At 53.4% G+C, this 26,149-nt stretch overlaps 7 protein-coding genes across 7 annotated transcripts; 1 reads left to right on the top strand and 6 right to left on the bottom strand.

Annotated features, from left to right (window-relative positions):
* Positions 1-118: 118 nt before the first annotated feature.
* Positions 119-3,731, bottom strand: PG994_011015 (PHD-zinc-finger like domain-containing protein; the record flags this gene model as incomplete). Its single annotated transcript, XM_066862424.1, has 4 exons — positions 119-138; positions 399-1,489; positions 1,545-2,575; positions 2,640-3,731. The coding sequence occupies 4 exons, from the start codon at positions 3,729-3,731 to the stop codon at positions 119-121; spliced, it is 3,234 nt and encodes a 1,077-aa protein (XP_066711534.1).
* Positions 3,732-3,820: 89 nt separating this feature from the next.
* On the bottom strand, positions 3,821-4,096 carry PG994_011014 (uncharacterized protein; the record flags this gene model as incomplete). Its single annotated transcript, XM_066862423.1, has 1 exon — positions 3,821-4,096. The coding sequence occupies one exon, from the start codon at positions 4,094-4,096 to the stop codon at positions 3,821-3,823; it is 276 nt and encodes a 91-aa protein (XP_066711533.1).
* A 2,568-nt stretch (positions 4,097-6,664) lies between these two features.
* On the bottom strand, positions 6,665-8,033 carry PG994_011013 (lipase/esterase; the record flags this gene model as incomplete). The annotated part of the gene is made up of 4 exons (XM_066862422.1): positions 6,665-7,133; positions 7,156-7,274; positions 7,559-7,872; positions 8,024-8,033. The coding sequence occupies 4 exons, from the start codon at positions 8,031-8,033 to the stop codon at positions 6,665-6,667; spliced, it is 912 nt and encodes a 303-aa protein (XP_066711532.1).
* A 911-nt stretch (positions 8,034-8,944) lies between these two features.
* On the bottom strand, positions 8,945-11,483 carry PG994_011012 (uncharacterized protein; the record flags this gene model as incomplete). Its single annotated transcript, XM_066862421.1, has 2 exons — positions 8,945-9,628; positions 9,792-11,483. The coding sequence occupies 2 exons, from the start codon at positions 11,481-11,483 to the stop codon at positions 8,945-8,947; spliced, it is 2,376 nt and encodes a 791-aa protein (XP_066711531.1).
* A 9,577-nt stretch (positions 11,484-21,060) lies between these two features.
* On the bottom strand, positions 21,061-22,306 carry PG994_011011 (uncharacterized protein; the record flags this gene model as incomplete). The annotated part of the gene is made up of 3 exons (XM_066862420.1): positions 21,061-21,265; positions 21,542-21,744; positions 22,007-22,306. The coding sequence occupies 3 exons, from the start codon at positions 22,304-22,306 to the stop codon at positions 21,061-21,063; spliced, it is 708 nt and encodes a 235-aa protein (XP_066711530.1).
* A 518-nt stretch (positions 22,307-22,824) lies between these two features.
* PG994_011010 (uncharacterized protein) lies at positions 22,825-23,867 on the bottom strand (the record flags this gene model as incomplete). Its single annotated transcript, XM_066862419.1, has 2 exons — positions 22,825-23,199; positions 23,238-23,867. 2 exons carry the CDS (start codon positions 23,865-23,867, stop codon positions 22,825-22,827), a joined length of 1,005 nt encoding a protein of 334 aa, XP_066711529.1.
* Positions 23,868-24,692: 825 nt separating this feature from the next.
* Positions 24,693-26,072, top strand: PG994_011009 (mitochondrial pyruvate dehydrogenase protein x component-like protein; the record flags this gene model as incomplete). Its single annotated transcript, XM_066862418.1, has 2 exons — positions 24,693-24,771; positions 24,868-26,072. The coding sequence occupies 2 exons, from the start codon at positions 24,693-24,695 to the stop codon at positions 26,070-26,072; spliced, it is 1,284 nt and encodes a 427-aa protein (XP_066711528.1).
* Positions 26,073-26,149: the final 77 nt, after the last annotated feature.

The following is a 26,149-nucleotide window of genomic DNA, read 5'->3' as shown; positions in this document are numbered from 1 at the left end:
TCGCGTCAACTTGGCAAACACGGAAAAATAGTAGTAACCTTCAACGTCAGGTCGGTTTTGCTTTGTACGAACCCCCATATCTCCCCCTTCGCTCTTTCCCCCAGTCAGAACGCCGAAACTAAGGATCGTGACCCACGGCTACTTAGGAGGAAAAAGAGCAAGAGAAGAAGAATGTAGAAAAGGAAAAGTCAAAGACAGCCGCATTGGGGGAGAGAGAGAAACGACACGTAGCCACATCGTACAACAAACGTTCTCCCCCAGAACTGTAGAAGAAGAAGAAGAAGAAGAAGAAGAAACAAAAATAACCAAGGAAACCCAGCTTCCAAGCCACTGATAATAAATACATCGAAGACCGGCCGCAAGATGTGTTATCTCCGCCGGGTAGGTAGTTGTCTTACGCCTCTTCGCCTTCGCGGGCTTCTTTGCCGAGCCAAGGATACTACTACTGGTTTCGGTGGTGACAGCGGCGGTGGTGGTGGCGGCGGTATTGGCCACGTCATTAGCACTAGGCGTGTCGATACCGTCGTCCATGCTGAAGTCTACCCCGAGACCCTTCAGCTCATCCTCGTCCATTTCTGTCAGCTCCTCGCTCAGGCCCCGCATGGCCTCTTTGCCGGGCCACTGCTCCTGCAACGCCGAGGTACCCTCGGGTTCGAAGCCCTTGAGGTACCATGGCACACCGCCATCTGCGAGAATGTTGGCATGGTCCCTTCCCAGGCTTCCATTGGACTGTGGCGGAGTCGGCGGCCCAGATTGAACCGGATGAGGCTCTGCAACATATCCATTAGTCGATGGCGGTGTATCTAATGCCTTCACACCATCAGTGTGAGGCGCTGCCTCTTTCTCTGGCGCATCCTCGTCCTTGTGTTCTGTAGTAGGAGGCCCAGAAGCAGGGGCGTCGTCTGCTTTGGTCTCTTCTGATTCTTCGAGGCCAGAAGTGTTGACCTCGATGTTCCCTGCCTCGGGGTTCTTTTCGCCTTCGGCTTCGGCCATGTCGACGTCCGCTTGCGAGTCTTCAGCCGCCCCTTCGCTGGACGGCTCTCCAACCGTGATTTCGTTGGAGGCATCCACCATAATGACATCTTGGCTAGCTTCGCCTTCGGTGGTTGCCGAGCCTGTGTTCTGCCGTAGCTCCAAGCTGGCCTCTATCATACCCTCAAGTTCTTGCTTGAGATTCTCCACCAGCTTTTGTGTGATTTCGGTTTCTAGGCGCAGTGCTGCCTCGAGCTGCGGTTGAACAAGCTTCAATATCCGCTTCCCCAACTTTTTGCGGTCTCGATGGTCGGAGAAATCTGATTTGGTCTGAGGCGCAACGACCGAGTCGATCACAACCGGAGCTGGCGGTTGCTGCTGCTCCGGCTCAGTATTAATGCCCACATTAACAACCTCGCAGAGGTCATGGGCAAACGCAAGCGTTGTGGTGTAGTGCCGCTCCTCCACTCGATTCTGGAGCTTGAGCAGACCCTCACGGAAGAGATTCTTGTCGAGTCTGGACAGCAACTTAGCATTTAACCATTTCTAATGACAAACACAGGGCAACTCACGTGAATGCTTTCTCTACGATCGGTGGTAATGCCTTATGGATGGGGAAGTAGCAGGTATCGACAAAGTCCTGTTCGAGTTCGGCGGCTTCGAGCTTGAAACGCTCACGCTCGACAACTTGTTGGGACATGGCCTGGAGCTGTTCAAGATCCTTGATGAGTGTCTCGGCGAATTCGATGCGTCTAGATAAGCGAGCCTTGCCCGAAGGGCCCATGGCGGCAAAGTTGCGCCGCGTAAGCTCCATCGACGAAAACGTCTCCATCTGCAGCTGCAGTCGTTTGAGTAGTGCTGCCCCGCGGCGCATCTCGCGCTTGAGGGTCCAATACCGACAAGCATCGCCGACAAACTCCCTTCGCTTAAGAAAGTTAAATCTCTGTAACGACGACTCAACGATATCAAAGACAGCCTGTGGAATCACTGGTGCGCCCGAGGGTAGCTTCCAGATGAACTTCCCAGCCTGGCCTTTCTTCTGGTCTCCCATGACTGCTGATAGCTTGGCACCAGTCATTTGGGATTCATCAGCTGGATGCTCAGTAAGGGCTTGCCGGTGCGTGGCGGCAATCGCCATGGCAGACGCCTGGCTGTTAGCCCAGATGCGATCTTTCATGGCTCTCTTGTAAAACTTCTTGGCTCGTTTTGTGGCGTGCGAGACATCGTTCTCTTTGGCATACTCGGAAGGGCAGTGCTTGTCACACAGGGCTTTGAGGTTCGTGCTGCCATCAAGCACATCCAGGGCACCAGAGCTGTTCTTCATCCGCAGAAACAGCTTAGCTCGACGAGCACAAGTCACATGGAATGCCTGGTAGCAGGCCTTGTTACCACACTGGATGCAGGCACCCATCTGCTGGTCGCAGATATAACAGGTCAGTTTCCAGCGGCTCTTGGGCACCTTGTCGACGTCCATTACAGGCTCCATGAAGGTGTGGTTACCGAGAGTAACCTCAGGAATCCACATGGCACAGAGAAGATGCGCCCATTTGGAGGAATTTGTCTGCTTGAAGGCCCCATCCGAGTTTGGGCAGAATATGCATGTCTGGAAGCAAGCGTTAGTATAATGGCATTTCAGCGATTATGTGTGTACATGAGAATGAACTGACCGGAACGCCACGCCCAATAAGTTGGCATTTGCGACAAAGCCATTGGCCCTCGGGAATGAAAGGTACTCCATAACACTCTTGGTGAACCGCCAGGTCGCAGCCATCGCAAAACACGATGGCGTTTGTGTTCTCACAATCTCCGTCGTCGCAAATCGCACATTTGCTATCCTGCTCTTCGCCCGTCTGCGGCTCGCCATTAACAGCCGCAGCTGAGCTAGAGCGAGGCCGGTGAGTCTGCGGTGGTTTGGGGTTCGGTTTGGGTATCCTCTTCTCTAGTGCATGCCACTCTTTCTCGATTTTGGTAATGGTGATTTCGAAGACTTCGCGAGTAATGGGGTTCCACCCCACCGCCTTTCTCTGCGCGTTATATGCTTCTAACCACATGTCATCTTGCTCGTCCATATCGTACTCGACACGACCGAGCGCGTGCCCGTGTGCAGAAGAGTCTCCGTCTGGCCTCGGCAGCAAAGACTGGTCAGCTTCGTCCTCCACATTAGCATCAGTGGCCTTGATTAGTCGCCGATCTGGCCGAATGTAGTTGTCGCTCTCTTGGTAGCCAACATTCATCATTGCCTTGTCGACGTATCTCGCCTGCCCAAACTTCTTGCTTTCAAATAGCAGGATGCGATTCGTTTTGCGGTAGGAGGGTAACTTCAGATCTAGGCGTTCCTTGGGTGTTTGATTATAGATAGGGAGGACCTTGGGCGTCTTGGGCGTCACGCCGAAGTCCGACCGATAAGGAAAGTAGGAATCCCTAGGTCGGACGGACCGTCGCCGGGATGGTGTACCGGGAAGGGTGCTCGTAGATGGTAGTGTGCCGCTGCCTAGAGCTGCCGAGGCGCTTCCAGCAGCCTCATTGCCATCCTTCATAGGACTGCCGATCTCGTTGTGGGTTCCTGAGGCGGCATTCAGGGCGCCAGTTTCTGGCATGGGTTTCGCAGTGCCGTCTACATCATCAGCATGGAATACCATGAAGGTAGCTTCGATGTCGAGGTTGGGGTGGAACTCTTCCCAGCCTCGCTCTTCTCTTGGTTTGTAGCCTTCACTTTGGACTACTGCAGCAGCTACTGCCGCAGCTGAGCTGATCTGCATTTCGTCGTCAGGTTCGGCTCGGGTCGCGGTTCTGGTTCTGGTGCTGCGTTCTCGGCGGGGGTAAACGGAGGGCGAGGCTGCCGAGTTGTTCATGCTCTGACGTGCTCGGGATCGGGGGTTGGTCGCAGTAGCTGGGGCTGATCGGCCTGCAGATTCCTCGTTCTTCTCCTTGTTAACGAAGCGACCGCCGCCGCCGGGACCACCTGGGACATAGCGGCGTCGCTTGGAGGGGGTTCAGTTGCAGCTGCGGTGCTCGCGTCCCGCTCGCGTCGTCGCGAGTCAGTAGAAGCACGCGACGACTTAGAACGGGCTCCGCGAGGTGCTTTCAGAGCAGCCTGGCGCGGGGTCCGAGGACTAGGGGCCATTTTGATTGATTCTCAGCAAAAAAGGATTGATGGATTCGATGATGACAGATGGATCTGTTCAGCGCGTCGCATCAGGGGGGGAGGCTGCTCGGCGTGCGACGAGGGGGCGGACAAGGCATCTGAGAGAGCACATGGATGATGCGGAAAGTACGGCGGAGCAGTCTGGGTGGTTAGATTGCGCGTTTCCGATCAAACCAAGTGCAGCATGAGTGCCAACGTTGAGGTGAATCAAGGTAGAAAATCAGCCAGGTACGCGATGAAGTTGAGCATGCTGCCGGCGCCACCGCCAAATCGGGAAAAGAAGTGGGCTCCTCCACTTATCTGTTCCGCCCTATCTTTGGTGAGATTAGTCATCCCCCGTCTCCTTGATTGCGGGGCCCTCGTCAATCGATGCTCCGTCGGGGGAGAGACCTGCTCACCACGACTTGAGCTGTCCGTCACGGGTGCGTGTTTTGGAGCATCACTCATTCTACACAATTGCTTGTAACAGCCGACGCCTCGTTATTTTCTCATCCCATTTCCGCCTGCGTTCATGGAGCTGTCGCCTCTCGAACTTGAGTGATGGTGCCAGTGGTGGGATAGGCGGCTACATGCGTGGGTTCCCAAGTCGTCTTAGTTGCATTCCTAGACCCCAGATTTTCCCATAGGCCCCATGCCTTGCTCCATCCAACAATAATAAACCCCGAACGAACAATAAGATATCGTCGCAAAGGGGCCGCCACCATCACGAGGCATAGCCCGTTCGCTCCCGGTAGCGCATTGCTATAGAGCCCGGCGGGAGGATCGCCAACTTGCGCCGATTTTAATGTTCCTTGCGCCGTCCTTTTCCGACCACTGCCGGGCCGTCAATGGCAGCCGATGGACGTCGGGCCTGTTGATGTTGATATTTCTATGATGCTGCCCATTTTAAGTCCCGAGCCAATAGAAGCCATACTCCCCACCCTGATCTTCAATGGATATCTTGGACCCCGAATCCAGCCCTACTAGATCCCTCGCTTACGTATCTGCTGTGCTATGTATGTACTTCACATGTCGTATTGACAGCTCTTCATCCCGACTCCCCGATCTCTGGTGATGCTCCGACCGCTCGGTCAACTACAAACTTTGTTATGGGCGTGCCCCTGTACTTTACTGCTTTCCAATGATAGTTCGTCAGCGCACACCCTCGTCTTGTCTTCGAGATACTATTAATTGTTGTGTTTCTTGCTGTTGGGCTCTGAGCCCGATCAGATGTACAACAAAGTTTGTGCAATGCAACTTGGTCGCCCCTGAAGCCCCTTTTAATTATTCTCGATTGACTGGACATGGAGAGTATCTCATTAATGCTATCTATGGCTTACGTTTGAGAATGCAATAGAAACCTCGGGTTTGCTATACTGGGTAGTGACATGTGCAAATAAACTTGTTCGATGCGGTCTGGGTGGAGATAGCGGGCCCAAAGTAGCACGGTAGAACACCACCGTTTTCCTTCGGTTGCTCTGTTCTGTATACACGTATAGAACGGGTCGGGGCGAATAGATCAATATCATTGAGAAGCTTCACCGGGTCTTAACATGTTCAAGTTTGCAGCAAGCTTGGATGACAACCTCTGGGCTGCAAAATTGAGAAATTCGGGAATGCGACAAGATGACGTGCTCGAATTATCTTCTGGGAAAATCCTCCTATCAGTAGGTATCCAGCCCCAAGAACAGGTTGGCATATGACGACAATGGCTAGGTATACAATCAACTGAGGTTCGGGTGACTTGTCTGTGTACCTAGGCATGAAAATTGCCAATTTACTTCAACCACATCATCAGAGCAGGACAACACCATTCCTACATGATACCGCCGACCCTCGCACACGGGAGGGACACCGCTTCTTCTAGGCTACTGTAACAAAGGCCAATCGCCAAAGTGTGCATACCTACTTACTCAGGCAATCAGCACTTTATCGGTCACGACATGGTCAGTAGCTGCTGCCGACGACAAGCGGAGCGTCAAGCTTCTAGACAACTCTCAATCAATAGACAGCCACTCCGTCGATCATAAGCATTGCTTGGTATCTGGTACCTCAAGAGCAAGCAGGTTCTGGTATTTTACATTCGGCACCAGTATTCTCACTACATGGCACATCTGCGCATCCTCATCCACCATCAACCTTCAGTGCCTCAATCGTGGGTGACTGGACCAGGGGTATCCACTAGCTCTGGCCTCGATCAGAAGAGAGGGTATACGTGTCTATGGCACGATCTAGCCAGTGGCATCATCCCACACTGTAGTAGTAAAAAGCCCAACGTTGGGGACTATAGGCCAATATTTCGAGTACACGTATATGCATGTGGGCTACTAGAAATATCCACGATCACATCGAGCTTCCCCTTCGAGACCCCCCCGTGCTCCACTTACACGTAGTAGCAAGCAAGGAAGAGGAGCAAACAATACCACAAGATCATCCAACTGGCCCACCACCGCTGCGGCCTTCTGCAAGTTCGCCCGAATATCATAAGCAACAGTTCATGGCCGCCAGCCCGGACCCCCAGTAACAGGTAGATATACCCATTTGCAACCCACCAGCCTGCAGCAGAGCTCAGGCCTTTTGCTGCTGCTCGAGTAGCCACTTCACGCCCTGCACTGTATCCTCGACGAACCGGCGACTGGCCTCGAGTCGCGGATAGTTGGTCCAGAAGTAATGGCCGAGGCCCGGATAAAGATCGAGCCGGGTGCGGACGCCGGCCTCCTCGCGGAGGACACGCTCGTAGATCAGGCCTTCGTCGCGCAGGAGTCCGAGGCCACAGACCTGCAGATAGGCCGCCGGCAGATCCCGGTGGCCCCGGGCGGACTTCTCGCCAAATAGGAACGGCACGAAGAGGGGGCTCTCGGTGTCGACCTTCAGCAGCATCCGCAGGCCGACCTCGGCCTGTTCGAGGTCCTTGAGGACCGGGTCGGTGCCCTGGTCTTCGCTGCGCGTCACGCCCGGGTGGCTCAGGTACTCGTCCCGGTAGCGCTCGGGGATCAGCTCGGGCCGCCGAAAGCAAGTAATGGCAGGCACAGAGATACTGGCCCGTCAGGGGAGGCGACAGACCCTCGTCGCGGGCTACGTGCGCAAGGACGGCGGCGATATTACCGCCCGCCGAGCCCCTACCAATGATGAAGCCTGCCGAAGGGTCGGCGCCGATGGAGGCGGCGTTTTTGGCAGCCTGAATAAAGATATTCGCAGTACTTAATGTCCATGACACACATTAAGGGAGAGTGTGTTCAACAAAACGGATAAACATACCCATTGCAAGGCGTCCCAAGAATCATTAATCCACGTCGGAAATGGGTACTCGGGCGCCAGCCTAGGAGGTATATAGTCAGTAGCCGTCCCCCCCAAAAAGACACGAAAGTAGTCGATTTCTACGAGCCATGTAAGCTGCACATACCTGTAGTCTACATTGACACACACGGCTCCGAGGTCCCTACAAAACAACCTGCAGTTTACCTCCTCATCGGACAGGTCGCCCATTGCCCACCCGCCCTCGTGATACATGACGACGAGGGGTCTGCCCCGCGCAGTCGCCGCGGCCGCCACCTTCTTTGCAGGCCGATAGATCCGGACGGTGATCTCGGCGCCTTCGCGCACGGGGATCTTGCGGTCCTCCTCCTCGACCTGGTCTGGGATGGGCCCCGGCAGGTAGCGCAGATGGTGGGGCTCGCGCAGCTTGGTAGCCCGGTGCTCACGGCGGGCGGCGTGGTCGTTTCTCCCATAGTACGGGTCCGACGGCTCCGGATCTCGGATCGGGTGCTTCTCAAGTTCTTAGTATACATGGGCAATGCAAGACTCAGAGACAAGTTTTCTCCCAATGTTTACCTACTGTCCCTTCTCAGGGAGGGGAATACGGTCGGTATGCTTACAGCGGTAAGAGCGGGGTCTGCGACCCCAAGGGTAGCAATTCTTCCCTGGTACGAGGAGGCATGATTATTGATGGCGTACTTGGTTATGTTAAATGTGTTGAAGAACGAAACAATAATACCAAGTCGGCAACTTTGAGAAGATACCGACAGATGCAGATGCAGATGCAGAATTTCCCCATGATCAGCCCTTCTCTGCCATGCAGGAACCACGATTACGCTAACACATAACCTACATGGCGAAGCTTATAATTAATCTCCGCTGCCGGCCAATCACCTTAATTTCGCCGACTGGCCATGAGAAGTTGCGAGCTGTAGATACGGTACTCACAAATGATTAATCAAGGATACGTTGATTTAACCTCACTCGGTCGCTGGTCATTACGGTACACATGGGGCGTTTACAACAAATCATATATGGCCAAGCAGGATCTGGTTGGAAGAGGGAAAAGACACGGTTTATTTTGATCAGCCATCACGCCGCCGCCGATGAGCCCTGGAAACTGCTCAATAATGCCCAGATGCCTTTCCTGAAGCCATGCGCTCAACACGCCGACAAGTAAGTTTGCTGTCCTCCTCTAACCTGATACAAGACTCTTCTTGCACAGCAGACGGCGCTCTACTCCCTGCACTATGTCATTCCAGAAACAAATGCAAGAACCTATACAACAACCAAAACGCAGAAATCCATACGAAAGTGGGGTGTATCGTAGCCGGAAAGATCAGAACATGCAAGACAACCGCAGAAAACCCCCAAAATCATCATGAGACCAACAATCCCTCCAATAACGCCATGACGCTATGCTCCGTTAACATCGAAACACGAACAACTAGAATAACACAATCCTGCGGGGGTGTATAGGTATGCATTCAAAACAACTCCCAACACACGAGAGGGAGTGCATGTACGAACCGCTCCGGACCGGATCTCGGTCCTGTCGAACGGGTAAGGGGTAGAGGGTATGCGAGTCGTTACTCAGCCAAGAGTACGGCCGCTGTGGATTGCCTGCGCACTTAGAGTCCGGGGCGTGTTAGGTCCCGGTCGGACGGTCGGCGCAGTGGAGAAGTCGCCCACGAAAGTAGGTGGCTTTGTTGACTCCCAGCTCTCTTCATTCAAGACGCTCAGATAGCCATTGCCAACCTTGTCTCTCAGAGCTTCAATCTTTTGCCGGTAGACTTCGCCACTGACGTTCCAGTCCTGGACGTCGTTCCAGGAGCTCGGCGACTCCTGGCTGGACAATGACGTAGGTTGTTCCGAGAAAATCGCAGTATTAATGCGAGGTACCTCGGGAGGGTTCATGACCGCTGGTGCTGGCTCTGTAGGCGCTGTATTCGATCTCTGAACTTCAGGCTTATGTGAGATGCGGTAGTTGCTTTCTGAAGCAGCTGCTGTAATTGTAGCGTCCGCGCCTATATCTTGCACCGCAGGCGGATTCATGGTCGAGATGGCGCCATTACTTGTTGCTAGATCTACTATACGACGCTTCGGTGTTCGCCGACGACGCGTCGAGTTCGTATTAATTTCGCTGGCAACCGCCTTTGGGGTGGGCCTCTCTTTACGAAGGATGGTGTGGTCCTTGGGTGCAGCGTAGATAATGGTAGGCTTGCTGACATCGACGGCTGGAACCTCGGGGACGGGCGCTTTCACGACCGGGACAGCCTCAGGGATTGCGACACGCTCAACCAAATACCGTTTTTCCGAGTACGATGGACCTGATGCGTCAATGATGATGTCCTCCGTATAACCTGGGGTTTTGCGGAACAAGTTGAATATTGTTATGCGATAGTCCTTGTGTGTGCGGGTGAATGGGTTTCCCTTCTACCCATATCTCCCGAATGTCTGGTATGCCTGTCAGGCGAGCCAACTCCTGCGGCTCTGTCAATCGGTTGTCTCTAAGGTCCAGGCGTTCCATGGGGTACAATTTCTCGATACCAGCAAGGGAAGCAAGTCGGTTGGCCCTGAGATTCAACGCCGTGATTGCGGGAAGCGGGTTTCGCGTCAGTGAGTGCAACGAGTCGATCATGCAATGCGATAGGTTCAAAGCCCGCAGAGCGGTGAGTGTGGCCACGCAATCGGGTACCTGAGTAAAAAGATTGGATGAGAGGTCCAATGAGTTCAGAGTGTTCGCCAGAGGCGCAAAGCTGGTTGCTGGGATTGTTGTCAATGAGTTGTCGGCCAAGCTCAAGTGCTTCAAGAACCGCCACTTTGTGGCAGGGAGGATACCCGTTGCAAGGAGGTTAGATGCACTATGCCTGGGGTTATGCCACGAATCTGATAGACTTGAATGCGAGCTACCGGAGCCAGAGCGTCTCACTTTGTAAGAACCTCTGTTAGCCGTGGACTGGTGACGGGAAGTAGCCGGCCTCTGAGGAGAATGGCTACGGGGTCGTCCGGATGATTTGGTCGGTGACTTGAGGTCATCTGTACCAATGTTCGCAACGGAAGCACGACGGCTACCCTGCGGCGACGTAACATCCGTCCCCAAAGATCCGACAGGAAGATCACCCAGGGAGCTTCGCGCATCTGGGGAGCTAGGAATTGATCCTGTTTTGTACACCTCAGCATGAGGTATTGTTGGGCTCCTTCGAGGGCTCGAGGAGTGAGGATGGGTCGGTGAGGCCTGCGCCTTAGAGCTACGCCGCCGCCTCTTGTCCATGTCATCCAGAACAATGTCGATCAGGATGTCAGCCGGGTCATCGATACTTGCCCGTTTCAGTGTCAGGGACCGAATCTGCTCGGCAACGCGATCCCATCCAAAGAACTGCCTAAAATCAATCCCGCTAATCTCCAAAGCTTGTAGGTTCTTGAAAACATATAGAGGCACAGCAGAATCAAAGGGGAACTCTTCATAGCCACGAATTAGTCTCGCTCGCCAATCGGGAGCCAGTCTTAGACATGGAATCTTAGTGAAGGCCGAATATAGGTATTTCAGGTCGGCCATGAGAGCCGCCTTCTGCTTCTCATTTCGAGCTGCCGATATACTAGCACCTATACCGAAACTAGCCCAGAGAGCCGACATGCCCGACATGACGCTTCGTACACTCGACACGGACCTAATGGAGACTACATCGGAGCCACGGCTGTGGGTCCGCTGGTCCGCGCTGAGGAACGAGACATAGTTCGCCGACGTTGAGGTGTCGTGTAGATTTTCGAGCCGTACTTTCATGGGGCCGACGTTGATACCCATCTCCTCGAAGCGAGATAGCAGGTAGAATAGATGATGAGGCGTTAAGGCCAACTTCGCTGGCTTCATACTGTGTGACGTGAAATTTAACGAGCCGAGTGACAGGGCAGCGGCAAGACTGTTAGACGTGGATGCAGAGGTTGAAGGCCGTTCAGGTAAAGGCGTAGGTGACTTTGGCATGGGCGGTAGCGCCGAGATACTCTGAGAGGCGCCATGCCTAGGAGTGTTGCTCTGCCTCCGAAGTTGCAGCGCGTTGGCCAGCGCCTTCTCGTGCGTGCGCACGAAGCTGGCCAACTGCTTGACGAAGAACTCCCCGTCTTCTGAGTCCATTGTCTATCGAGAGGTTACGAAGACATGGAGGACACGGTTATGAGAGGAAGTTTTGCGACACGGATTGGTTTGATAATCGAGGCGTAGGTTGACCGGATCCGTGGTAGTTCCGAGAGCAGTCAGGAACCTAGGTTCGTCCGAAGGATGTGAAAAGAAGTTTGGAGTTAAAGCTCCTATCAGTCGGCTTGCGACTCTGCCAGGGCTTCTAGCCAAATACCGTCCTGGGAGACGATGCCAGTTAGCTTGAGGACTTGAAACTCATGGTCTTTAACGTATATGACTAGAAAGTGCCAAACGTGGGGGAAATTGTGATAGCCTGCTGCCAAAGTTGAAGAATGTGGAGAGTGTAGACGCCGGTCGATCTTGAAGCCTGTCTATAGAGCAAGGAGTGTGGCACCCATGACTCGCATCGAGGTCTACTGGTGCCTCAGAGGTATGCTATAACGGCTTTATAGATCCGTTTCGCAATCTGGACAGACGTCGATGCATCTTGAAGAGTGGTCTTCAACAGCAGCTAGAGGCTGCGTCACACGGCCACGGCCTCGCTCTCACACTTTGCATGCACTTCACTCTTAGAGCATCATACTCCGGGCGGGCGGCCGGTCGGCCAAATGGGAGGGAGGGGCGGTTGGAAGAGAGAAGAGCGGTTGTGGAGGGTAGGACAATCAGGGCGGAGGTGAGGCAGCAGCAAGTCTGGAGCAGTTTGAACAAGCAGTGTCACAGTCACAGGAACCCCAAAAAGCAATGCATAGACGGATCGAGGCCAAATGGGAAGTGAAGAGGAAATCTGTGTATAGTGAAGACAAAGGAAGACATATCACAAGGGCTCGACGGTTCGGAGGAGGGCAGCATTTGGTGGTGTACATACCGGTATCGTGAACCAAGTGAAATGGGTTTGTTCGAACAGTGGTTCTATGAAGTCGTCTTCGGGAGTATGTCGTGTCGATGGCTCGTCGCGGTCGTTCAAGTCGCTCGCTGGCTAGAAGGGCTTCGGGCAAAACAAGAACAGAACCTGAAGAATTCCAAAGATAAGGAGCGACTCCTCTAATATCCTTGTCTGTAGACGGCGCCTCCTCGATCGGTTCGTGCTTCGCCGTGCGTAAGAAAGAAAAAAAGCTTCTTCTGTCTTCAAGTCGCTTCAAGCACGCAAAAGGGCAGGTCGGGAAGACGATAAGGTGCTGCAAGAGGAGGCTGCGGCGGCTGGGGAGGATTATGATAATAAAAAGAGCCCAGAGCCGGATTCCACGACAAAGTTGCAGGTGCCGGCGTTCCTCAGATCCCCGGCCCAGTTGCTCTTAGTCGGTCGGTGGGTTTTCTCTAGGAGTCTCTAGGAGTCTCTAGGAGGGGAGGGGGACTGGAGCATGAAAGATTGATGCTGGTAGGTAAGGTGTGGGTACATCCACTTTTGGAACGAGGGTGGCATGGGGTACTACCAGACCTTACGGGTGATACCCCCAGTCTGTTCGAGTCGGTACCGATACAAAGCTAGCACGGTCCTGTAGTTCTTTCTCTTGCAGTCTTTTTTTTATATCATGCCTGCAACACCGTTTTTTCCAGCAGAGGCCGTCCCAAGCAGGCCGATGAGAACGTCCTGCTCGGGGGGGTTTCTCAACGGGTCTACCCCGCCACCTACTATGGAGATGTCTCTTAAAGGTGCGCAGTTGTTGTTGTTGTGTTCATAGAATGAGGCGTACGATCACGATCCAAGACTTTCTCTCTCTCTCGTCCTCCCGCTTCTGTGGGCACGGTCTTCCACCATCTCAGAAGAACCTCCATAAAACCTCGTACTGGCACTTGTCGTGGTAGTATTGTCGAGAGATTGGCGGCAAAGCATCAGATGGTCCAGTCTCCCAGTCAGCCAATCGGTCAGCCAGTTCACTGGACGGGCCAATAATGAGCGCCTATCTTGCTTGTATCAGCCGCAGATGCCTTCTGTCCTCGAACCACCTGTGGAGGAGATACCTGACTCAAAGTACATCTACCCTAGCCATGCAAGTGCTATGCGAAAACCTGCAAGTTATCTGGCCCAAGTGGGCTAGTCAGGCATACATAAATGATGCAAGTGCACGTCCACAACCTACCTTACCTGAATGCAAGACGAGACCTTGGAGAGACAGATGGGAGGGGACTGGTGGTGGGGACGGCGACGACTTTGTTATCGAGTGAACTCGAGTGTATCCTCGTCGTCCTGCGATGAACAGCTTATCAAGAGCAGCTTTACTGTCCGCCAGGCATTATCGACACTTCATCACTTTCGCATCAATCAGTAAGACGGGTTGTTTCTTAGCCAACATCATAATTAGTCATGCCCACAGCAACCCAACTAGCATAGACTCTCTAGTCAACCGAGTGGAAGAAACCAGGACCCTTGCTCTGAGAGATGGCCCGCACCAAACGCTGTGCAACCATGATTTTGATTTTGGAAGACTAGACCGGGGCCGGAATCTCCATGGCTGCTGAAAGGGTGTGGCAGCCAGTTAAACCACCACGGCTAAGACCGTCTGATGACAGGCGGAACAGGTCACGAAGACTTCATTTGTTCATACGAGCCATGACAGTGTATGCAGAAGAATTCTGCCGAACGCAGCACGCTCCTGACTACACCTGCATCTCCTTTATTCACCTCTCTGGCGATTGTCACACCGACTGAACCTACTTGGTGTCGACCAACAGGGCCTTTTCCCACCAGGTTATAATATACCTCTTCAAATATATTATCGCAGGGAATTTTGTTTTGCTCCCGTTTGTTTACAGAGACCGGGCGCGCTCTATGGCCATTGCTGTTTACTAATGGTCGCTTATTTTTTTTCTTCTTTCTTTCGCTCAGTCTGCTTATCCATTTTTAGCCTCCTCCACTCGAGCTCCGACTCGGACATTAGCTGCACGGCGTCCAGCCTCACAATGTCAATGCTAATGCTACGCATAGCAGTTTCCTGGCGGGTTTTGGTTCCATTCAATTGTTCTTCTGCGAGTCAATCATCCCAATCGTTCATTTCAACTGTGGCATCCAATCCTGGGCCGGGCTGATCTGTCGAGGGAGACGCTGGTCATCCTCGCCGCCATGCCACCGCACTTGTCGGTCAGGATCTCTTGGACGATGATACATGAAGTAATAAGGGTCCAATCATGGGTACCCTAACCCTTTTCCTGCTTCCTTCTTCTTTTTCTCGTCTGGCGCGTTGCCAGGATGATTGTACCAGGAAAGGCTAATGAGCTGCAAGTCGCTAATCCTGGCCATGGGTTTTGGAGACCAAAGACCTGGAGCCTGCCATTGACCTGCACCCCTCTTACCGCTTCCTGCCTAGACTCGGCCAGACGTTGGAGGACCAAATGTCCATCAGGAAATGAAATGCCATCTGCATGGCATTTTATCTCGCGAGACTCGACGATCAAGAAACCAACAGGCCCGCTTGCAATCCAGACTCCAACGATTGAAGGTGCGCGTGCATCCCAACTTTCTTTTCCCGGCGGTGACAGTCATTTATCCCACGCGCCATGCAGCCCTCACAGGATGGAGAATGCTAACTTTTTCATGTATCACAGACTCTACCCGTCTTACAGAACTTAGATGGTGATGAAAATCCGGTAGCTTCATCTCAACACAAAACGTGCCCGTAGAATTTTGAGCGAATACCTGCTTAGGCCCCTCCCAATTCCCGCCGATCTGTCACCTACAGCACTTGGCGCTTGTGCCCTTTGCGGTTTGTCTCGTCTGTCTTAGAGTTTGCCTGTGCATCCCCGCTGGTAGATGATGTGCGTACGTGTATTGCTTCCCGATGCGATGGGCGGTGTCTTTCCAGAGATAGCAGAATACATGTAGTCAGTCGCCAGTCTTGGCCTCACGTCGAAAGTTAACCCCGTTCGAACCCCTCAACCCCCTTCTCCAAAGTGCCGAGAGGGCTTTCGCGGTCCGGCTTGCCCAATCAGTCCTCGCGGGCATCAAACGATGGTCTTGCGCACCAGAGTTACGATGCACTGTAGCATCCAGTTGAAACGTGAGCACCGCCATCTCGTTGGGAACCGATCCAATTATGTCATAACTCCACATGGTCGGTTCCCAACGCCGCTTGATTGGGATTCAGGTTCACATCGTCCGACGAAACCACTCTTTGCCCACAGCAGAACACAGAGAACACATTGATCGTGGGTATGTCATTATGCATTTTATTCGACGTCCTGCGGGATTGGCAATTGGTCCATTCTGGTGGTTCGGTTGCCTGACGTTTAGTCGGCTCGCTCATCCAAATAACTACTTACCTAGAAGCTGCACTAAGGTTAGCAGACAACGTGTATGTAGGTAGGGTATCTGATGTCAGCAGTGTAACAGTGCCTACCTACCGACCTTGCTACCTAAGTACTCTTTCTTTACCCCCGCCAGCCAGCAGTGACGGGGATGATGGGTGGTGGGTGGTGGATGAAGGAATAAATCGCCCTTTCGGCACTTAGCGATTTCAATTCAGGGTCTTCTCACCCAACGACCCAGTCGTGCTTCAAGCCTTCCCAATTCATGCACATTTAGATCATCGTTCCAAGGAAGCCAAGGTGAGCGCTACTCTTTGCGCTACCTTGCGCCTCAATGCCGCTCGTTCCCAGGCTATCGAGCAAACCGATTTGATTTGTCCTGCCTCCGTCGCACCGCAAGATTTCTCGCACAACGTACCGCCTTCATCACCGCCTCGTGACCTTGTGTGAGAGCAGGGGGCGCGGGTCCAGCAACACACCATACACCACTCACACGTCTCGACATGGAGGAGGGGTTGAGGGGCATCCAGACATCTGTTCAGTTCTGGGTGATCAACCACTTCATGCCACTCCATGCCGGGAAGTAATCGTCCTTACTATGCTAACTTTTGGTAGTGGGCTGCCGACTAGCCGCAAATCTTGGAGGCTCGGGCAGCCCGGGCTTGCCTCGATAGGGCCGACAGCTTTGCGGATAGCGACGAGATTGACAGCGCTGGCCCCTTACCGCCCCCAGCAGAACCCCGGCTTTTCGATAGGCAATTGGCTGTGTTTCAGCGCCTACCTGACCTCTAGGTACCGTATGACAAACGATAGCCGGCTACTTGCAGCTCGCTGCTGTACCACCGGTAACCGCGACCACCCAAAACCCCGACTCTCCTTGACGACAGAGGAGTCTGTCACATCATCCCGGACGACTGCACGGCGCCAACCAGGAGCGACTTGAAGCTATGTATTGTCGTTTGGAGGGGAAATTCCTTGCGATGTCTACACCGCTTGGGACTACAAGCGCTTCCTTCTGGCAAACCGACCTCCTAAATCCATGGCACTCTCGCGCACTATGCGCCACAGGGTATGGGCTTCTTCAGTATGCATCGAGGAAAACAACATGCCAAGTCGTCTGTTCGGAGAGATTGAGGACGCACTAAGTTGTCTCGTTATCTGCACTAGAGACAACCAAAGGAGCTCCTACGTTAGCCCCTGCCACGAACATTCTTAGTTGACCAACCGCGACTTGCCCGACCACGCTCATTATTCGTTAGACTATTTCAATGCACGCTACATGACAAAGTGGATTGTTCTGGAAACGTCAACAAGACATGTCGTTGCTGTCCATCCTGGAGCAGAACACAACGCACCTTCTAGTGCGCTACTGTCTCGAGTCGATGAAGTCGATGAGGGTACAACAAAGCATAAATCGGGAAACCGGTGTATAAACTCAATCCCTACCTACTCACCTATAGCCACGAGATATTCGGGCATGCCATGAAATCTGTAGCTTACTGACATGGCCATTTTTGTCTCGATCCGAAGCAGTGTTGCCTGCCCGCTGGCTCTCTAGTGTCACGGTTGAGTAGAGCGTATCTGCAGGGCTAGCTGGCCAAGAGCAAACGAATGATGCACGTTTGTCGTCCGATGTCTCGACGTCAAGATACGTGATTATATCCGACCTGGCCGCGCCTGAGGCGGCTGACCGTATTTTCCAAAGGTCAGACCAAGGAATGATCAAGGAAGGATCGGGGTCCTCCCCACACTTGCACCAGCCAGATGACAAGCTAAACTGCTGTTCTACTCTTTTTTCCCAAGATAACGAGTCGCTGCCCCCACCCACCCTTTGCGATTGGAGGGACCTTATCGTATGGGAGGCTTGGCGGTGCCCTTTTTTCTTTTTTTTTTATGTACCACTACCTAACCTGGCACGCCATTCCACAGATGGATGGATACTATCGCAGCACACATCACAGAGCGATGAGAGGGGAAAAAAACACTTGATAGAAATTCAAATAGGAAGCCCAGTCGTCAACAACCCATCTGGTCGATTAGCTCAGTTGGTTAGAGCGTCGTACTAATATTCTGTCTTCTCTTGAGAATACTAAGTAATGCGAAGGCCATGAGTTCAAGCCTCATATTGACCATCGGATCAGAGATTCACTTTTTGTGCTTTGTCTTTGTAACGCGCCTGTTGGTCCTGTCTCTTGTCTCATGTGTGTATGCAGTGATGCTTCCCGCTGCTACTCTCCGGGGGGGATATTCCAATCCATCGTCGCGTACTTCGGAGTTGTGAACAGTCTCTGGGCATGTTGAAATACTTGAAAATACATATCATTTCTTGTTAACTCCGACGACGGAGATATCATTGCAAGAACCCCAGTTGAAAGCATCCCCACCATTTCGTGCATAAATTGACCAGGAGCCAATGAAAGTCATCAACTTTCTTACCGGTTTAGGAAATTGTTTCTCAATCCCTTCCCCGCCACCCAATAGGGTTGGTCAGCTGTGTGTAAGGCGGCCGCAATCGCGTGGGGTTTGAGTATACTGTATGTATGTAAAACATTTGGTTGACAGGAAGTTAAAAGGAGTATAGATACGCACGGAGCCATTCTACCAAGTTCAACTTTATACAGGCAACAACCGGGATTTATGTTGCTTGTGTGCGTTACGGTTTCTCCTGGACGAGCCGATAAGCCCCGACCAGCCAACTCCGTTCTCACAGAACACCGAGGGGAAGAGAGGTGATGTCGGCTGGCTGGCTGGCTATATGCTTCATCAGGCCACCGCACCGGGCCGTTGCGGACGGCACGGCAGATGCACGGCGCCTTCATGCATGTGTGTGTGTGTGTGCCTTTGCTGCTGTGAGACAACGGGGGAGTTTGGAGCCAGAGTGCCTCTGCCTGTCTGCGGCACGAAGGTAAAATTTCGTAACTACATATATTCAGTATGCTGACTACGTACTAAGATTCAGCCTCCCCCTCCTCAGCCTCCCCGCCGTTCGTTTTAGTTCAGCTAAATTAGCCTCCTGCAGTATCCGGAATCGAACTGCCGCTTGAGTATCGATAGCATGCACTCATTTAATGTAAACATGGGCTGGAAATTCACAGGCCTATTTTTGACTACCGACCTCATGGTCGCTAACCTTAAACCTTGCACATCTGATCCATCAGACCACGAACGGATGGAGTGAGTGCGCCGTAAGACGTCCCAAAATCCTTCGCTGTGCTACGGTCTAATTTCCGCTGTTGGCAAGGATCGTTGTACGGTATAGTGACTTGGGGGCGGTAGCAAGGTTAGTGCATGTGAAGTAGGTATCACAACACACGGTCGCCTTCACCCCCTAGTTCGCCCTCACCGACGGTTGCGGGCAGGTCGTTGGGATCGGCAACAATACCGATGCTAGCTCGTTTACGAAAGATTATGCACACAAGGCCTGATCTAATCTCGGTATTGCAACTGCTCTTTTTGTTATCGAGATCTAATCGAATTCATCCTTGGGTTAGCTAGCGTGGCTGGCAGTTATTAGAGTGGGTCACGTGTTCTAAATGAGGCATACGGCATCTTGTCAATGCAAGACTGGAACGGCCAAGAGATGGTCCCCTAATACGCCAAGAGGGGGAAGAAGAAAAGCAGTAGGTGGTATGAAAACGAGAATTTGAGGTGAGGCTGACTGACCGCCCACACCCGCTCAACGGCTATTTGGTTGGTCGGTACGGCACTACCCAACCCACATCGATCGCTCGACTTGGCCATGGGCCGACTGCTACAAATAAACTCTCAATCATTACTTCCTTGAAATCCCCCTACAGACACCATGTGTGCGTAGAGAACACAGGTATCCAGCCAACCCCTCACCTGCTCCAGCGCATTACATCGATGGTTGGTCAAGGGTAAGCAGAATAGTTAACCTAGTACTGCGGGGAGGTCACAGGAGAGGGGCGCTCCCTGCTACAATGTGGAAATCGATGGGCTTGTATAGCCCCGGACGTCGCCTTCGCCAGCCAATCAAGAAACTCCCTCCCTAATGCCCGTTGCCAAGATGGAATCTTGACATCTAACCAGCTCTGACAGGAAACTTATTCTGTGGGCTCATGACGTACTTGTTTATTTGCTGGGAGAGCAGCCTTGTTCCAACCTACTGTCGTGCTTATCGGCTGTCCCTGGTTCTTGATCGGCGCTGACACACAAATAGGGAACAATGACTTCAGACGGGGGACCGACAAATATCCACCGCTGTTTACCAGTATACATATCACTGCGTCATGACTGCCCCCCATTTTGGACTTCCACGACTCGCCAAACATCCAGGAACCCCATCGTAGCCATCCAAACTACATCCACTCTTTGCAGCCTCGCCATGCCATAGCGAGCGGTCGGTGAGAATCTTGTTCATCCCTTCTCCGAAGTCCTCTTGTTTAGTACGAACCTCCTCCCTCCTCCACCTCCTTTCCGAACTACCGAGGATACGGATTGGGGGGGGGGCTATGCCAACTCAGTGCTCCCTTCCTGATCCATGTATCGGTACGGGTCGGGGAGCTACCGATCTGTACTGGAGCGCTGGCTACGTGTAAAAGGGACGGGCGGACAATATGGCTTTGAATCCTGGAGAGCGTCCAACGGCGCAACGGGAGTCACGCCTCGGACGGAAATAACGTCAAACTTTCCTGTTCTTCCAACCTCACATGGTATCGCCAACCTCTAGCTTGGTGCTGGGGCCCGAGCCACGTATTCCAAGCTACTATACAGCCCACATCACTAGTAAAGGGTGTTTGGTTGCTGTACACTATCCTGGCGACTGGATACGATCCATGGTAAGCTCCTGAGCAAGGGGCCAGTCGGTATATCACTACCCATCATGATGAATGGGTCTTCCCGCATAGCAACGCGATCTGCACAACCGATGTGCCCAAAGCAGTTCGACTACGGGACCATGCTCTATATCGCTAATGGCAGACCGCTGAGCCGAGCCCCATGGGCAAGGTAGTCCCTCGCATCTATGTGTGACAGGTTCACGAGGTTGCGTGAGCGGCTGTGACTGCGGTGACGGCAGCAATCACGTGCTAACTCTGACCACCGGTATCCTGGGAGCATCATCCCTTGCTTCCGCTGTTGATCACAAATCGACATATACGTAGGTAGATAGATACATACAGATAACATCAAAAGTAAACATGCATGATGCGCCGACTTTAGCCGACTGCGCCCATATCCTTCTCGCCCATAGCCTCAGCTTCAAACTCCGAAAGCAGCTCACCGTCTGTTTTCTTTTCCCGTCTAGTTTTTCGTCACCGCTCCACTAGCCAGCTCGCTTGCGTCTGTCGTTATGCAATGTCTTCTCGGCTTCTTTTCAGTTGTAGCCCAGCCAGTCATCTGCTCGTGGGTAAGGAACGTCGGTTGTTGGTATCGGAAATCCCAGAAACTCGCACAGCGGCGCCCAGCCCAGGCCGGGCCCGTACTCGAGTAGCTTCCGGCCGCGACGCGAGGCCGCATCCCGTACGGCCTTGTTGTGCCTACGGTAGAGTGCCAGCCCATGTTGGGAGAACTCGTTGGACCTAGTTTTGTGTCAATGGCCTTGACTGGTCATGAAGCTACGGATCTGATAACGTTCAGTCGAGAAGCAACGAAAATTAGAGAGAACGTCAATGAAAAGTAAGAGAACGTATATTGGACATGAAAGTATAGGGGTATCCCATACAAATCGGTCTAGACAATAAACTTGCCGTTACAGTTTGTGGAAGAATGACTACCACAAGGGGAAAGGGGTAATGGACAAGGGGGATAACAGGCTACCAGCCAGTTGCCACAGTAGGACGGTGCCTGAGACTTACCAGCAGTGTTGATGGTACTTGTCAGCCAGGAGGTACATCTGACTCGACCGATGATTGTGCTGGGCGTGGGCGGGGATCAGCGTCGACATCATCGAGTCGTGCCACTTCTGCCCGTCGTCTCGTACTGTCAGTATCACAGCAGCCTCTGGGTAAGCCTCGATGAGCTCCTCGGGGAAGATGGCGGCTGGATAGTCTGCTAGACCCTTTTCACATACACTCCGCGTCAGTGTTTTGTGATTATCGTTGAGTATATGTCCAACCAGTCTCGTCCACCTGTTGTAGGTAGGGCAGCATCTTCAGAAAGGGTAAGGGGGCAGGAACCAGTTCTGCCATGCCAGCCTCGCTCAACCGAGACGCAAGCGTACGTGCACGCGCACGACACCCGGAAATTTGGCCTATTCTCCGAACTTCCCGATTCTCTAGCTATGTACGAGCTCGGGGTGATTGAAAATGTGAAATGCCTACCTCATACTCGTCCAAGATCTTGTCAAATTCCTCACGCCCCCAGGGACTGTCTACCTCGAACATAGCTCCGATCGCCTCGGTCCTCAACGGCGTATGCTGGTTCTTGCCGACCTCGCGCACGTGGTAGACCGGCGAGATGCCCAAATGTATCAGGGCTTCTGCAAGAGCTGAAAGAGGGGATCCTATGTCAGTTACGGGCTCGCGAGTGATTATAGACGTCGTCTCCAGATGAGGTAATAAAGGGGTCGACAGCCTACATTGAGTCCCAGTGCGGGGCAGGCCCAGGACGATGACTTTCATGATGAGCTACTTGATTTGCTTTAGGGACGGAGTTCAAGTGGCGGGAACCTCTTAATGACACTGGCTTGGTAGAAGTGTGTGTATGTAGATCTCATGTTTCCCGTCTTCTAAGATAGAGGGAGGGGGCGCTTTCGTCTGAATAGTGGTTACAAGGGTATCTGTCTGAGCTGTGTACTTGATAAGCCGGTATAATCACTGCCGGTGACTATTGCATCAGGTAGAACCAGCAGCACGCAAGGACTTGGTTGTGACTGCTAACTCGCCTGCATGACATTGACTTATTTAATGATGAGACATCAGGCTTTGTAAGTAATCTTTTTATATTCAGCACGTCAACTACTGGTAGTCGGGGAGGAACGCCCATTGGGAGACGCAGCCGACTCCGGTGTGCTGTGCTACATCTAGTCCACCTATAGTTCGCAGTATCTGTTGGAAAGTTTACGAGTATCTTTATTTGTAGCAAGGATCTAGTTATAGTACATGGATGCATACTGACTGCGCATGGTACACTGGGCTATCTACCGACTTCTCGCTTCCAAGTGGGCATATTTGGGGTCTAATTCGATCCTGACGATCCTGTCCAGGGCTCGCCCATCCTCCAAAGCATACCCCTTGACGATATCCAGCTTGTACTTGCCACCTTTGACCTCGATAGGGGCAAAGCCCTCTCCGGTTAGACCACGGCGGATAGCGCTGAGGATCTGGCCCAATGCCCAGGCGCCGTCGCGGAAAGGTGCGGTCATGAGATGATCCTTGTCGTATTGCTGCTGCTCCTTCTTGCGCTTTTCCCATTCCCGGCCCATGCGCATCTTCTCGATCTCGGTGGGCTCCAACCTATTGGGGTGGAAGAGACGGGTCTTCATGATGACCTCGTTCGGCTCCACCACAATTCTCTTCAGGGGAACCCGGGGATCGGAGTCAGTCGCCGCACCAATACCTCGAGCTGGACCTTATGGGCGACGGAACTGCTTCCGCCACCCACTAGACCGGCGCCGGGTTTCCCGGCCGCAGCAGCGGCTGCCGAAGGAAGCACCCTGATCAGGCGAACCACATGGGCGGGCATCAGCGCAAAGTTCATGCCCAAGAAGCCCAGCATGACGGCCACGGCGCTGAAGGCGTACGGTATCCAGTCGCCGAGCCCTGGAGGCGGGTTGTAGACGTTGAAGTAGAGGTTGACGACAGCAGCGCCGATGCAGAAGGACCCGGCCGCATAGCTCGAGGCGAGGAAGATGCGCTGCGGCGCCGCCTCGAAGAGGGTCGCACCGTGCTTGTTCTGAGCGAGTCGCAGTGCGTACGACGAGGTCGGGTTGGCGGCTCTGGTGCGCGGGATAGGTGTTTTGGTAACGGTAGCTCTCGGGGCCACATTGCCTCTGGTAGCTTGGGTAAGCAGCTGCCGCGTTGTCGAGAGGAACCTCCTGCTCAGGGGGCTTCGCACCGCCGGTGTGAATGGTGTCGTGCTCGCTATGAAGAAGGGCTGTCGCATCGGCTGCTTAAGCGAGCTTCGCATCAACAGGAGGACGGGGTGGGTGAAGCCCCGACATATAGAGGTGGGAGCTGCCATCAAGGTCCAGTTGCAGGATCACACACAAATTGCATCCCCCGGGTTTGGTGTAGGGCCGCAATGGATTGAGTTGCAGTTAGTCCCCGGACAGCTTTGAGAGCTTCAAGATTTGGACTGAGCATCACAAAAAAAGTTCCACAGGTGTGTCGGGTAGCGGCGGAACTTTCCGGCGTCCAACGAATGAAAACGTATTTCTGAAAGCCAGTCATCACCAAGGACTGAGGTCTTGACTTACAAATAAAAAGACTATTACTCATTTATAATATGTAAATATATATATCTATAATTATTTAAACCAACGAAATATTAATAAACCAGAGTGTCTGTCCATATCAATGGCTTTGGCCAAGTTAGGTATTGTGTAAAAACTTACCAACATACCGGTCGCTAGAATTTAATAAGTGCTATCAATGTATTCCTGGCTGTGAGACAGACAGTACCTCCCACGCTGCGCACTCAACTCATGACAGACCCAGACACTCAGAATAGCCGTAGAACATGTACGTAAGTATCAATATTAGAACCTGCTCCCGTACGCAATCCAATTTCTTTGGTGGACGGCGAGGGAGTTTGTGAGCATGAACGGAGTAGATAATCCGAATCCAAAGGCTGGACGGCCACCGGCAGAGGCCGGAGCCGCTGTCCCCAACAAGCTTTAACCTTAGGCAATTTTTTTGGTGAGCTGACTTGGCAAAGCTCCTGCAGCTCCGACTGGACATTGCATTGGCGTACCTCTCCAATCTCAGATTAATAGAAAAAAGCTCAATTGAGGTCGCCAGCTTGTCCCGACACATCCCTCATAGGAGTGCATCCAGCAAAGCAGACATGGCCTTCCTCGCGACCGCGTGTCGCCTTTCTGTCCGGCTGGCCAGTCGGAAGGTCACGCAAGATGTCACAGCCAGAGGTAAGGAAGCGAAGCAACATCCTCTGCACTCTGCAACCTGCGTTCTGCGTGCCCTTCTGTCTGCCAATTGATGCTGACGTGACTTTCTCGTCCCAGGTTTCCGGACATCCGCTGCCTCGCTCGCCGCCCAGAACTTCACCATGCCCGCTCTCTCGCCGACCATGACCGAGGGCAACATTGCCTCGTGGAAGCTCAAGGAGGGCGAGTCCTTCTCCGCCGGCGACGTGATCCTCGAGATCGAGACCGACAAGGCCTCCATGGACGTCGAGGCCCAGGACGATGGCATCCTCATGAAGATCACCCAGGGCGACGGCGCCAAGGGCGTGCAGGTTGGTGCGCGCATCGGCGTCTTGGCCGAGCCCGGCGACGACATTAGCTCGCTGGAGATGCCCGCCGACAACTCGAAGCCCGCCGCGCCAAAGGAGGCCAAGAAGGAACCCGAGGCGGCACAGCCCAAAGAAGAAAAGAAGGCGGCCGGTTCCAGCACGCCGAAGAAGTCCGGTCAGAAGGCCGCACCCCAGAAGTACCCTCTCTACCCCTCGGTCGAGCACCTGATTAAGGAGAACGGCCTCGCCGAGTCTGCTATCAGCGAGATGACGCCCACCGGTCCCCAGGGCCGACTTCTAAAGGGCGATGTACTGGCGTATTTGGGCAAGGTGACCGACGACCGACCGGCCGCGATTGCTAAGCGCTTCGAGCACAACTCGCATCTCGATCTGAGCAACATCAAGCTTGCCAAGCCGGCAGCGCCGGCAAAAGCGACTAAGAAGGAACCCGTGGCCGAAGCCCCCAAAGATATCCAGATCTCTCTCTCCGTGTCGCTCGCCTCCGTCATCGAGGTCCAGAAGTGTATCGAGAGCACCATTGGCACCTTCATGCCCCTCTCGACCTTCATTGCTCGCGCTGCCGACGTCGCCAACGACGAGCTGCCCCTGCCGTCCAACTACAAGCCCTCTGCCGACGAGCTGTTCAACCAGGTTCTGGGCTTGAATACGGTCAGCCCGAAGGTCTCGCGGGGCTATTACCTCCCCCAGGTCGCGGCTCTGCCCCCCTCCTCCTTCACCGGCGTCGCCCCGAAGCCCAAGGCCAGCCAGATGGACATCATCGACTTCCTGGCCAGCGGTACCAAGAAGAGCACCAAGACTGCTACCAAGCAGCAACCCTCGGTTGCTTCGGGCATCTCTACCGGCGTCAACACGTTCACCCTGACAGTGTCCCCGGCTGAGCAGAAGCGGGCACAGGCTTTCTTGACACGGATGAAGATGGTTCTGGAGAACGACCCTGGTCGACTGGTGCTATAAAGGACGACTTCTTCAAGCGGGTGAAAGCGAGTTATGTAATATAGGCGTTCCTGGCAAGCAGAAGGGGGGGGCAACTT

The sequence above is a fragment of the Apiospora phragmitis genome (genome assembly GCF_038363925.1).
Source record: "Apiospora phragmitis strain CBS 135458 chromosome Unknown utg000010l:1.0-9815664.0:1.0-9183399.0, whole genome shotgun sequence".
NCBI lineage: Eukaryota > Fungi > Ascomycota > Sordariomycetes > Amphisphaeriales > Apiosporaceae > Apiospora > Apiospora phragmitis.
Note: the sequence above shows the minus strand (reverse complement) of the source record. Positions and strands in the feature narration are given on the sequence as shown.